Consider the following 13,570-nt stretch of genomic DNA (forward strand, 5'->3'; position numbering starts at 1 on the left):
ATACTTGATTTTAAATAGAATTACTTTCACAAGATTAAAGATTAAAGAAAAATATTATAAATCCATTTGCCAAAAGTTTAACAAGAAAGCCCATGTTTGCATTTAATCTCGTTTTGGGTAAAATGTTAACCCCACGTATTTTTTTCTCCTTTCTCAAATATATTATCAAACACAAGTTGAAGAGGCTAATTCTTAACCTCTTTTAATTCAAAACCAAATATAAAACAAGTCTCAGATTTGATTTTCTAATGATTTCAATGTTGCTAAATGGTCGTTACTGTCCTGCAAACTCAAGAGATTAGAGTCCGATCTCCGTTGACCATCTTTATTTTGAATCAGGTTTTTGTCAGGCTTCTCATCCAAATTTAAAGATGCAAGCACACCAGTGAGGATATACATTAAGATCAAAAGTTTCAAAATGAAACTGGAGCTTTCGGCTCTATGATTTTCGATGTGAAACCCATGTGAGCCTCACTTGCGCACCAAAACACCAAACGGGTCATGAAATTTATTCTCACCGAAAATGGAACAACTGTCTCAAATTTGCTCACAATCAGAAACTAAGTGGGGGTATGTTTTTGACAAATCCAAAATGAAAACTGCTGGTCCATTCTGAGAATGGTTGCAAATTTTCAATTGCCTATAATAAATGAAAGAATATTAAATCCATGAAGCAAGTATGGATTCGACAACATGGTGGCTCTCACTGGATATTATGACAGCAGTTCCCACAAGGCACACTTGTATTGACAGGGGAGACACGGAGATAATGATTCATCTATATTTGCTGCACATTTGAAATTGTGGCTTCATCTAGACTATTTGCTATTCTAACCTATACCCTGTTTTCCAAGATCAATAATTACCTAAAATGCACGGCGGATGGCAAGGTCGGCGAGCAAGGCGCACCTTTGCAGAAATGAAAACGCAGGTGTATTAGACAACTTCATGACATTGACTTTTGATCTGGAACAGCTACCCAATTATGGTAAGGTATGGTTGGCGAGACCCATAGATTCAGCAACTTCTCTAGCAGAAAAACTGTCTGCTTGTTCCTGGATATTGGGAAATAAGATTTTACTGAGTAGAAACCGATGCTTAGTATGTCCAAAGCACACCTAGTTTACAGCTAGAAACAAGTATCTTGCATTGAATGTCTCCATAACATAAACAACTGATCACACAACCAAGTATCCATACCTGAAGGCGATGCAGTAAATACATCAAGAAAAGATGGACAAATACCTGCAAATGATTTTAATGGCCATAAAAAAACTTAGATGCTTCTACATAACATGTATCTTTAATTAAACATTTTAAGCATAAAATACTCCTTACCAAATAGAAAAGCAAAATAAGTCTAGCAGTTGGATACCGCCATAAAAATCTAGTGACTCTGGCAGCCCCTGAATCCAATATTTTTGCTGCCTTCTGCAACTGCATGATGCAGGTTGAAGCTTGAAGCATATGCAATCAAACAAAGAGAGGTACTGAAAGTATGTTACTGCAGGTGAAATTTACCTGCATACTTGCCCCAACCATTTGACGGTGATACAAGGGAAGTGGCCTGCAATTATTACTTTGTAAGAAAAAAGAACTTTGTAAAGCATCAGAGAATTAAACAATAGCACATATATCTAGATTAAAGAGTAGGAGGGACAAATGAGTGCTGATATTTTGTCTTCCATGCTCAATTGATCAATTGTTTATGGGCATTCCAATCAGAACTACAACACATGAACTTCATAAAGCATCAGAGGGAGCACTAATACAGGAATCAAGAAAATGAAAGCTGAGGCAGGATTAGAAAAACAGGGGTTTATGAAAAGAACAGAAAAAAAACACATTCCAGCATTCAATGAATAACTAGTTCCATCATAGATGCTTTAATTCTTTCAAAATGACTCATAAAATAATTCAAAATCAATTATTTCAAAATGACTCATAAAATAATTCAAAATCTCTGAACTCAATTTATTTATATTTGTTTTATCATATCTTCCATCCTGATCCATTAAAACAGGTCAGAAGCTGATTCCTAGAAAACAATAAATACGAGGCATCGTTCTCTCATATTATGCTGCTATGAGACATACAATATGTCCAGACTAATCTTGAAATCTAATTTTTAGTGAGTGAAGAATCATTCTTCATAAGAATTTTCCCTTAAAGTTGTATTTGGTCCTGCATGCATAAGAGCAAAAGCAAAGGATTGGTTTTTATTGATTGTGAAATAAGCAGTGGGACTGAGATAAAATGCCTTTTCTTTTCTTTATTTAGAGAAAAAAAACTGCTATCAAAACACCTATGTTCTTAAAAACTGGGCCAAAAGCTACTTTGCCTTTAAACAGAGTAGGGCCAAACAGACCCTTCAATGCAAGATCATCAACCAAGGAGTTCACTTTTGTTTTCTAGTTAATTATATGGCGAGATAGTTCTGAAACTGATAGAAGGGTGAGATCAGCCGGACCTGAACAAGAGTGTATTTGAAAGTTCGTATAGGCTACTTTCTACATCCATTCATTTTATCTGATAAAACCCTTTGGCTTACTCATATTTGACCTACTATACTGCACTCCGCAACATAAAGCACTGGCATCATTGAGTAAACTTTTGACTAGCATCCAACAAATGACCAAATAATGTAACATGCACATATTTTTTTCCCCTTTTCCCCCGAGGGCATAGTTTCCATATTAACTCAATCAATAATGTTGGCATAGTTTCCATATTAAATCAATCAATAATGTGCATCAACTATTTTTGTCCATTTAGACTTTTAACCATCTTCCTCAATATTTAACTGAGCTGCTGTAATTCCATTGCCACAGCATAAAAAAGATTCAGTGCAGTATTTAGATGATCATTTGTCAAACATAACTGAGCTCCTATATTCATAAAATGGAGCTTGGTCTACCAAAGAAAAGCTCAGTTAAATTCTTAGTTCATAAAAACTGGGTAATGAGACTTTTCTAAATGTGCCCAATAAAATGCCAAAAGGACTAGGAGAAGCATGCAAAAATGTCTATTCAATAAAAAACCAAATTGCATACTCTAGTTCCTTCATTTCATTGTCTTCTTCCCAAGATGACGACGTGCGGCGAGAAACTCTATTTCTTTCTGCCTCAACCTGTTCAATGTGCAAAACAAAGATGGAGCTGTCAGCTACATGAAAAGTGAGTTAAGATTGAATAATTGCAATTAATCAGACAGCAGTAAGTACATAATGACACACCTGTGCTTCTTGAAGACGTTTTACTTCCTTCTCCAACTGAAACTCTGCAGCTGCTTTTTCACTAGCCATGGCTTCTAACTGAGTTTGCTTGTAGTACTGAATCATAAACAGATACAGACATAAAAAGCCGTGACATAAATCTAAAATAGTAGTAAAATTGAGTAAAAGGATAGATTATGTGGCATCTGCATTACCAATAGGTCAGTTAGCTCACGGTAGCGCTTCTCTAGCTCCACATGTTCCTGTGAAATGCGCTATATAAGGTGATGCTCGAGTAAAAGCCACATTGAAAAGTTATCATACCATGCATTTCTTTAACAAAATGCACACACAAAATCAACTTGGTTTTCCATGACTGATGATGCGAACCAATTCAGGGCATGGGATAATTTTGTGTCATAATAAACTAATCATTTGTCACACGTGGGTAAAGTGAAGAACTTGACATCATATCAGCAGTAAAATCTTCTTCAGACAAAGAAACATTTCCACTTCATAAAACTGCTTCAGATCATTAGCATAGGATACCTGACGTGAATAGTGCTCAGCATCCCTCTTCATGGCGGCCATTTCAACTCTCATTTTCTGCGCTTCAGTCTGCAGTCAAACAAATGGTTAAATCATAGCAAACACTGCTTAAATTACGATGCAAGTTTTCAACATAGTATTTTGTACAATAATAAGACAAACTTCTTCATCAAAATCTCTTGAGATCAGTATATGATCTTGATGGCAATTTTGCATTAAATTGGAGACTACAATAGCAACATTCACAGCAAAAATCAAACAAATCTTGCCTCTGTATAAGAAAGCTTGCTCTCAGCATCTCTCTGACCTTGGCGTGCACGTTCCACTTCTTCCTGCCACGCCTGCATCTTAACAGTTGAAAATTCAGTCATCAAATAGACCTGGAACGCTACCGATCACTGCTGTGCTATAATTTGTTCTCTTCAAGTAAGCAGAAGGATATGAAATGCTTTATTTTTTGAACAGACAACTCCTACCGGTACAGTCTCTAACCATAGAAGTTTATAGTGCATAAAAATTATGCAAGTCAAGGATCAGTGCTATCAGTAGATTCTGGTTAAATGGAACTAACAATAACTAATCATATAAAATCTCAACAACCTTTCACTATTCCAGAGTAAATAAAAGAATTATCTGTAGGAATAAAAGTAAGAACCTTCATAAATAATGATGTAATTGCCAGATATAAAGAAAAAAGAAACCATGATGTTATTAAGCTAGCATTTCATGCAAAGTAGTACTGCAAACAGCATAAAAATGCAAATGAAAAAAAGAGGATAGAACTTGACATGAGAGGGATGTTCATAACTGAAAAAGAAAATTCTATAAAACCTCTTGATAGGTAAATAGTTTTAACCCTATAATAAGAATAACAAAAACTACACCTTTCTTACATAGCATAGCACAGTAGGGTGAATGATAAAATGATAGTTAAATAGTTCAACAGATTATTATTTTAGGTATTTCATTTTTTTTTACTAAAATATTTTAGCTATCCAAAACAAAATTTCAAAACAAAATATTTTAGCATAGCACAGTAGCGTACGATTTTACGCCCAACATGCAATGCATAAAGTATACCTCTTACAAGTATGCCCAACATGCAATGCATAAAGTATACCTCAAACAAATGAGTTAAAAAAATGAGATGTACAGCCTTGTGATGGTACCTGAATCATTTGATTTGCCTCTTCTGGGGACTTCTTTTGTCCCCGGCAAGCACGAGCTTCCATATCTTGCAGCTCTTGATTAAGAGATGCACATTCAATCTGAAGTGCTAAGTATTAGTGACTTTGAACTGCATTTTGAGCATAAACAAAAAAAAATAATCAAATTCACCAAAAAAGAGAGTTAACATTGTTTTGAGCACCTCAAGTAATGCCACCTTCTGCTCAAGTTCAGCTGCCTTCGTTGTCCTCTCATCTGCAATTCTCTAAAAGGGAAGAAATAATGACATTCAATCAAAATAATTGATATTAACGTGAAAAATAGATGCCCACCAGTTTCATCATAAAAACATTTAAAACACTATGATCTTGAATTCCTTGGCTAGGCAATACTCATACTTATGGTGTTTGTTGTTTTATTTTTTGACCGAGTAAAAGAAACCATTGTATTATCATTACAGACATCTCGAACCAACAATGGAAAAAGAAGGGCTCAAATTCATGAACATTGTACTATATTCAACTGCAATATACCACCAGCATGTCTTGAATGCAATGAGTTCTATGTTATATAATATTTTGAGGAAGAAGAACAGATTACTTTTTTAGTAAATAACTTGAAGGGCATACCCTTACATTACCTGCATCTTAGCAAGGGCAGTGGATGTCTCAATTGCTCTATGTTCTAATTCCACTTCCCTTTCCATAGCTGCCTGTTTTACCAAACAGAGGTTATCAAAGTGCGAGCAACAGCGGGGAGACATGACTGTTTAAATGGTTGAATTAGTCACAGTACAAACCATTTTTGTAGCATTATGCGCTGTACGTTCTTCTTCCGCCCTCCGTTCAGCCGAAGCCAGCTCCTCTCGAAGAGCCTAATAAAGCAGTATACCAGTGATCTAGAATCTCACGATAAAATAACACTGCAAGGATATAATAAGAACAAGAAATAACAAATGACAGAAACAAAGATAGCTAACCAGTTTACCTGCATCATCCTTGTCTCTGTCAGTTCCCTGTTTCTCATAATAGACTCCATGTTAGCCTGTAACATTATTATTGTAACTCATGTAAGTGTATGAAACAATAGTTCATGCACAATGCTATGATATTAGTAGCAAGTTGCACCATGTAGTGAAAAGGCATCATGTTGTCTTGGTAATAGGTCTTCTTTGGTCATTAGGAAATAGAAATCTAAAAAGAAAATGATGGGTAGTTGTTGTTGTTGTTGTTGCATTTTCATTACCATTGAAGGGGGATGGTGAAGTACAGAGGATGGGGATGCAAATGAGAGAGGTGTTCTCAGGTTGGATTGGATCATGTCCCAGTACATTGAAATAAGTGACCCTTACCAGTCCCAAAACAAGTAGGGTGGGGCTGGGTCAAGTTTGTTTCATGTTGAAAGGAATGGACAAATTACCTTCTGCATACTGGGTTGGTTAGGAGGTTGAACAGTTTGAAAAAAAGTGAAGCCAAAAATTCACAAAATGAGAAGAATTGTTAAATAGTGTTGCTCTTGTTAAACAAAGGTTCAATTATCAGCGAATGTTATAATTCAAAACTCACTAACTGCCTAATGTCACCTCCTCCTAAACACATGAGCAGACTGTCTCAAGTAAGCAGTTAGGCACATAGGCCAAGTTGATGAACAACCGCGGGAAGTACTGATCTTATCATTATTACAGCTACTACATAATATACAGAACCAAGTGATAAAGGAAACAACTTCAAGAGAGATTATCTTTGAAAGCTTCAATTTATTTGATCAATCAATAATCATACATATCCTGAATGTCAAGCAAATGAGCTTCATATAGCCACAAAAGATCCAACCAAGAATAAAAGAATATTAAAAATCACTAAAGTTAACCGATCTTCATATAGTATATAGATAATTAACTCAATTTCCTTTGAGTTCTCCTTAATATTGCAAGTCATTCAATTCATCCAGAAACTTCATTCTCTTTACTACGATTAAATCCTAGAACTTCCATTTTTTCAAATCACAACTCAATTCAGTGCACTTCCAGGGAAGACTACAAATGTCCTGCATCAACCTAGCAAAGTAATTAAAGTTCCAAAACCAGAACAAGCCAACAAGTGACTTGGTACCTACCAACAAAATCACAACATCATATAACTTTCGCACATAACTAGATACATAAAGAAATGTTTTGTTCATTTTTTTCCCATTTAGACTATAACTTAACATTACACTGCAAAAAGCTTTGATAGGATATTATTAATCAAGCCCCCAATGATAACAAATTTTAGAAAAACAAGTTGAAACGCACAATGAGAGACGGATATGATTCACATTCCTATAATCTCAATTAGTGTACTTTCCCAATCCATGCACAATCCCATGGTTCCTTCAGGCTCCAAATCACTTATATTTTGTTCTGAATCTATGATTGAATAAAAGTCATCATATGCTCAGTGCACCGGATAGCTCCAATACTTGCGAAGGCACTATAGAAAGATATGAAAAATTCACCCTTTGACAGGTATATTTTAAAAGAGTGCATGCCATTCAAATAAAGAAGACAAACAAAAGAATAAAGAAGACATATGAGACTTGAAAAATCTATATGACCAAAGGACTCAGAATCCAAATTTTAGGAAGAAGAGCGTTGATAGTTTTGGTAGAGAAAGTCACTTAAACAGATAGAACATTTCTACGCAAGTGCACTTTATCTGAAATGTAAAGTGTAATTAACCTGCATTGAAGCCAGATTTCCTTCAGATAAAGCAAGCTGTTTCTTGCTTGTCTCCATAGAACTGACAAGTGCCTCGATTTCAGAGTTCTTCACTGCCAAAGCTTCAGCCATATTTGACTCTATCCTAGCTACTTCGTTTTTAGATATTGACAAGTCCTTCTGTAGCTGCTTTATGTGACCCTCGTATGATTTGGTCAGCTCTCTCTGTCAAGGCAAGCATCTTCAATGTAAACAATCCTCTTTTGATAGAATAACATATACATTTAAGTGTACCTATGAAACTTCAGTAAATAAAATTGGAATGTCATTTCACCTCAGCAGTGAGAAGTTCTTCCAGCTGTGCATTTTCAGATTTATATTCTTGAAGGCGGCTTTGAAGTCCAGCACAAGCCTGAAATTTTATAAAGAAAGGTTACACAGCATCCATATAGGAAATGATTGATAGGAAACTATACAGGAGGAAGAATGGTAGTTTTCCTGCTTGTACACATGATACAGTAACCAGCTCCTGCTATTCGTCTGAATAAGGTTCCATAAACAATCTTATTGCAGGAAAGTGCATGATCTACTAGAATACCTTACAATTTTTTTAGGGGTAGAGACTGTTCCATGCAAAAATGCTGCACCCAATGCTAGATAATGGATTTGACCACTGAATCCTATCCGAAGTCTACTTTGGCAATGATAAAGAGATGAAATCATAGCTGAAGCTTACCCGAGCTAACCTCGCTTCTTTTGACTGACCAGAGGAAACTGCAATCTTCAGCAGTCCTTGAGCCTGTAGACCAACTAAAGGGACTAATCAGTAAAACTTTAGATGACAGGCACATGAGAAAAACCAAAACTCCAGGATACTTCAATTACATCAATTTCTTCCCTATGGTAAACAATTTACCTCATCGAGTTGGTCCTGCACTGTCATAGGAGAAGTGTCAGCTTTGCTCTCCAATTGCTTCTTTTGACTGACAAGAGGTTCGACTTCAAGGTCAGCACCTTTCAATGAGCTTTCCTTGCGCACAGGAGAGCTGGTAAGTGTTGATTGCGATTTCTCTTGATCAGTCTTTACAGGAACATCAGCCTCGCCTAACTTGATATTTTTAACATCATCAATAGGATGGTCTTCTTTGACAACCTGTGTCTCTTTCACAGGTAATGGTGGGGGATGCTCTACAGGAACATCTGAATCCTTTTCATTGAGAAGCTCAACATTAGAAGTTGATGTTGCAGAGTCCACACCAGCAACAGTAACATCCCTTCCGGCATCCTGTGGGTTCTCAGTGCTTGTTTGGGCTATGGTCTTGCTAGAAAGGGTCTCTTCATTTTCCACAGAAAGTGTAGCCCTATCATTATCAGATGCACTGTCTAGTTGTGGCATTTGTATACAAGTTAGCTCCTGTGAAACATTACTTGCTTGGGGAGATTCTTTGTTTGAGAGCTTCTTTCCACCCTGAAAACAGCTGACATGTATGTTAAATCATCTGACAACATTGTCTGACATGAAAATATTCCATTCAAAATAACCATCCAAGTACTATCTTGAGTCTAGAGGTACACTGGCAAATACCTCGATCCTTGACTTCATCTTCTTCGGTTCAGATCCTTGCCCATTAGAAGCTTAAAATTTCAACAACAGAAAAAGTAGACATCATAAAAAAGTTAGAATAACATACCTAGGTTTATTACAACACCAATATCTTTTCCAAAGACTAATGCCTAGCATGTCAGTAGTTTAAGTCGGATTTCTAACTGTAGGTTTGCCCTCTGCCTTAGAATCCAAGCTGGGGAGAATAATTTCATAAAGCTTTACTAGAATTGATTTTAAAACTAATTCTCATATTTAGCTTCCATTTTTGCTCATTGTGAAGAAACATTCCACACAAATGTCAAGTTGTCCTGGCAAGATATATATAATTTTGGATAAAGGAAGAAATTTTATTGAGAAAGAACAATAAGGAGCACAAGAAATGCATGATGATGCATTCTGCAAATTAAGCCAAAACTAACCATAACAATTGTACATGGAATATCAGCTTAGGAAAGCCCTTGGGATGATCAAGATACCAAACACAACAAGGAAGCCAGGAAAAATCACTCTATGCAAAAAGTAATTGAATAGATAATAATTATGTTAAAATTTTAAGCTTTCAGATTCCCTCCCTAATCCTTAAATACCGGGTCACTAATAATATCTGCAAGAGTTTGTGAGAAAACTCATGATGGCATTATCTCCGTCAAAAGAAACAAATGATCTCGTGTATCTAAGGAAAACACATCATAAATGCACTAGGAGTTTGTTTTATTTATTGCAAGAAAGAAACTTCTTTTTTATCAATAGAACTAAAACAAAAGCATCTATCTTCCAACTACATTGCCTCAAAGTCCAGTTAACCACATCAGAACTAAGAACGTAAGAGATGCACGGAGAATACAAGATCTATACCTGGTGGTTGAAGATCAGAAGACTCATCCGACAATTCAGTCGCAACCAGTTTTGCTTTTCGATCCATATTTTCGAACAAATCTAACCACAACAGTAACCAACTTAAAACATCTCTCAAATCAAAGTATAACACAAATGCAACAAGCAACGGAGGTATTTTAGTACAAGCGCTAGAAACCAATTTATTTATTTATTTTCAAAACAAATCCCAAAACGCCCAACATCCTAAATTACTTGGAATTTCTATCACAAGAGGTCTTTATTTGATTGAAATTAACCTTAATTTAAATTGGTAGCTAAAATCATGAGATTTCTAGGGTTTATTGCTCTATATAATCTCAACAGGAAAAAAAGAAAAAGAAAAAAGAGGATACACTCTTTTATTTGTTTCAATAATTAACAAACGAACCACATTATTGAATTACCAAAAAGAATGAGAGAGATCCATACCTTCTGCGACTTTGAGCCACGACGCCATTTTTCAGAATCTCCGATCAGTTAAATCAAAGCCCTAAGTTCTCTGATTCTAAGCACAAATGAGCGTTTTGTTGTTTGAAACGGAAAGATTAGGTTGATCGCTGAAAGATCGAGAACCAGGAGAAAATGTGTTTGTCAAGTTAGTTAGTTAGTTAAAGCCTGTCTCATCGTCTGTATAGTATGTCTCCTCGCCTGTAGGTTGCACCGTTGAAGTAGAATGTAAGAAAATGAGGTACGTTTTGGTGTGGTTGGGTCTCTGGGAATATAAAAGTTTCCCAGATCAGATGAGTGGCTGGACTATTTTAGTATTTTTGCACTGGGTGCTCTGAGTCAATCGGTAAAGTAGGCTTGGGCCCAGTTGACTTGCATGATTGTTTGGATTGGAGACCCAAGTCCAGCATGGCCCATGTAAGATGATCCAAAGGAAATTAAGTGAACAATAACTATACATTATTATTATGAGACAAAACATTGTGGCCCAAATATTACGTACAAATGTATCATTCACCCTTCTATATTTTATTGTGAATTTATTATTCAGAATTTTTTTTAGTCATCAAATTTTGTTTTTGCACTATTACATCTTTTTCATGTCAAATTAAAGAATAATTAAATTAAATTTATTAACTAAAGTAAAAATTTAAAATATCTTGTGCAAATATGCTACTCATCCTTTTATATTTTAGCATAGATTTATTATTTAGAATTTTTTTTATTTTAGTTCTCAAACGTTGTTTTTGCACTATTAAATCTTTTCCATGCTATCAAATTAAATTTATTAATTATAGGTAAAATTGAAAAAGAGGGAATCAAAATAAAAAGATGTCACAAATAAATACTTGGTTTCAAAGTTATCATATAAAAAGGCAATACTTGGATTTTACAAATTATACATATTTAGTCTCTTAATAGTTTTGCAATTTGATTTTGATATAAAAAATTATTTTTATTATTTTTTAGTTTCTAATTAAAAAATGATAAATGGATTTAAAGTTCGATTTAGGTGATAAAAAGAAAAAATTAGTATTAATATCAATTTTAGCCACCAAACTAGTCAATTTTGTTGTCAAAAGCTTTCATTTGGTGGCGGGTTTTAATTGGATTTTTTTTTTCAACTTTAAATTGTCTAAAACGTATATCCAAACTTGAGAACATTTTTTATTTTGATGAGATATTTTTTTATTTTAATTTTATTTAATTAATTTGATGTGTTTGTCTATTTTTAATATCATTTGATTAAATAAAAAAAATTATGTTAATAAACAAAGTAATTAAACACAATCAGATAAATAATTTATATTGTGATATTAAATATTTTAACCTATATTTACCTCTTGAATTTTGTAGATATATATTGAGTTATCATTAATAATTTTTTTAATAACACAGATGGTTCTCAGTTTATTTGAATAGATGCATATATAAGTTTTTTGATTTATACTTTATATTTTTATTAAAAAATGTCAAAAAGTCATGTATGTTTATTTATTATTTATTTATTTTGTTGAAAAGAAAAACATCTAACTTATAATAAAGCTGCAAGTCAAATAATTAGTTGTATTCATTCTACATTTCATTTTCCATACAGTTTTTTCCTTCTTTTTAAAGTAGTGATTGGGAGGTTCTACAATCCTTGTGATATATAATGGGTTCTGCCAAAACATTACTTTAATTATAAAAAAAAATATTTAGTTGGATTTGGATTTTGCTTTCATATAAAAGTTACATAACTGATAGAGTAAGACTACTGCTCCTTATTCATCCAGCTACCACAAATGATTCTGTTATCAGATTGGTTGCTTTTGCAATGTTGTATGGTCAGGAAAAAAAAATAGAGGATGATCATATTTTTTTTTAAAATGATAATTGGGATAAAAATTAATTACTTTAATATTACGAGAAAAAATATTGATTGATTTAATAATATAATAAAAAATAAGATAATAACAACAAATAAAAAAAATATTTTACCAGATAAAGTTAGGCTAACACATGAAACTTGTGACCTGAATATAAAACATGCTCAAATTACATATATATTATATGTTCTAGACTGTGAGGTTTGGATAATTTAATTGAAAAACATATTGATAATAAATAAAATTAAAATTAAAAAAATTGAGAAACAAATATAGATTAAGATGTTTAATATCACAACATAAATTATTCACATAATTGTGTTTAATAAGTTTGTTTAATTAAATTAATTTGTAACAGAAATAAACATACATATAAAATTTATTAAATAAAAGAAAAAAAGAAATATTATATAAGGTTGCACATATTATAAATATTATAAAAAATAAAATATTTTTAATTTTTAAAAATAAATTTAATTTATATAAAATGTAAGAAAAATTATTGATGAAGATCAACATCTTTAAAAATTAAATAAAATATAATTAAAAAATTATTATCATTTTAAAAAATATTAAATAAGCAAAAACAATCATAGAGAAAAAAATTAATTAAAACACAAACTAAAAAAATATGTAAAAATAGATATTAATTAAAAAATCAAAATAAAAAAAAATTAAACCATGCGCTATTGGCCCTAATAAGTCAAGTCAGCGCCTAACTTATCAAGAAGCAACTAGCACATAGGCCTACAAGGTCAAGCCTAAGCATTGGAGCCTTTTTTTTTTTTAAGTTAATGGGGTAAATAACATATTATCTAGTACATAATATATTATCTACTCCAATTTTTTTTGAAAAAAAAATAGATGATTTGTCATCTAAAATCCAAGATTTTGGCCATTTTAGTAGATAAGAAAACATGGTTCTAGTTTTTTTACCTAAAAAACTAATTTCAATTTATTTTGACCTAAAACACATATAAAACAACCTAGGAACCTTGTTAAAACAATCCATAGCTTAAAAATACAAAAAAAAAAACACCTCAAAACCTGAAACTAAAAATATTCTTGAGCTCATTGACTCAACCAAAAGATTAATGTCTTTTCCCAAGTGTAGGAGTGTCGAAGTAATAAATAACACAGCAAGA

General features: G+C 33.2%; 1 protein-coding gene across 3 annotated transcripts; it reads right to left on the reverse strand.

Annotated features, from left to right (window-relative positions):
• Positions 1–480: 480 nt before the first annotated feature.
• On the reverse strand, positions 481–10,845 carry LOC105142406 (golgin Putative 1). Of its 3 annotated transcripts, none has more exons than XM_011050015.1 (21): positions 10,540–10,845; positions 10,090–10,170; positions 9,214–9,263; positions 8,545–9,096; positions 8,365–8,427; positions 7,963–8,040; positions 7,650–7,853; positions 5,918–5,974; positions 5,730–5,804; positions 5,571–5,642; positions 5,133–5,195; positions 4,933–5,031; positions 4,033–4,104; positions 3,764–3,832; positions 3,430–3,477; positions 3,236–3,331; positions 3,054–3,130; positions 1,522–1,579; positions 1,339–1,437; positions 1,201–1,245; positions 481–1,055 (listed from the first exon to the last, which is right to left on the reverse strand). In XM_011050015.1, the coding sequence occupies exons 1-21, from the start codon at positions 10,565–10,567 to the stop codon at positions 984–986; spliced, it is 2,058 nt and encodes a 685-aa protein (XP_011048317.1). In that variant the 5' UTR covers positions 10,568–10,845; the 3' UTR covers positions 481–983. The 3 variants fall into 3 exon arrangements, with proteins under 3 accessions (XP_011048317.1, XP_011048318.1, XP_011048315.1); XM_011050016.1 differs by having other exon boundaries at positions 1,522–1,567; positions 4,033–4,110; XM_011050013.1 differs by having other exon boundaries at positions 4,033–4,110.
• Positions 10,846–13,570: the final 2,725 nt, after the last annotated feature.

Source organism: Populus euphratica, unplaced genomic scaffold, assembly GCF_000495115.2.
Source record: "Populus euphratica unplaced genomic scaffold, PopEup_1.0 scaffold189.1, whole genome shotgun sequence".
NCBI classification, from domain to species: domain Eukaryota; kingdom Viridiplantae; phylum Streptophyta; class Magnoliopsida; order Malpighiales; family Salicaceae; genus Populus; species Populus euphratica.

Coding starts and splice junctions, on each gene's coding strand:
- LOC105142406 (XM_011050013.1), bottom strand. CDS start 10,567: ATGGCGTCGTGGCTCAAAGTCGCAGAAG. Junction 1,580..3,053: donor AATGAAATGAAGGAACTAGA/GTATGCAATTTG, acceptor TTTCTTACAAAG/TAATAATTGCAGGCCACTTC. Junction 1,246..1,338: donor TTATTTTGCTTTTCTATTTG/GTAAGGAGTATT, acceptor AATCATTTGCAG/GTATTTGTCCATCTTTTCTT.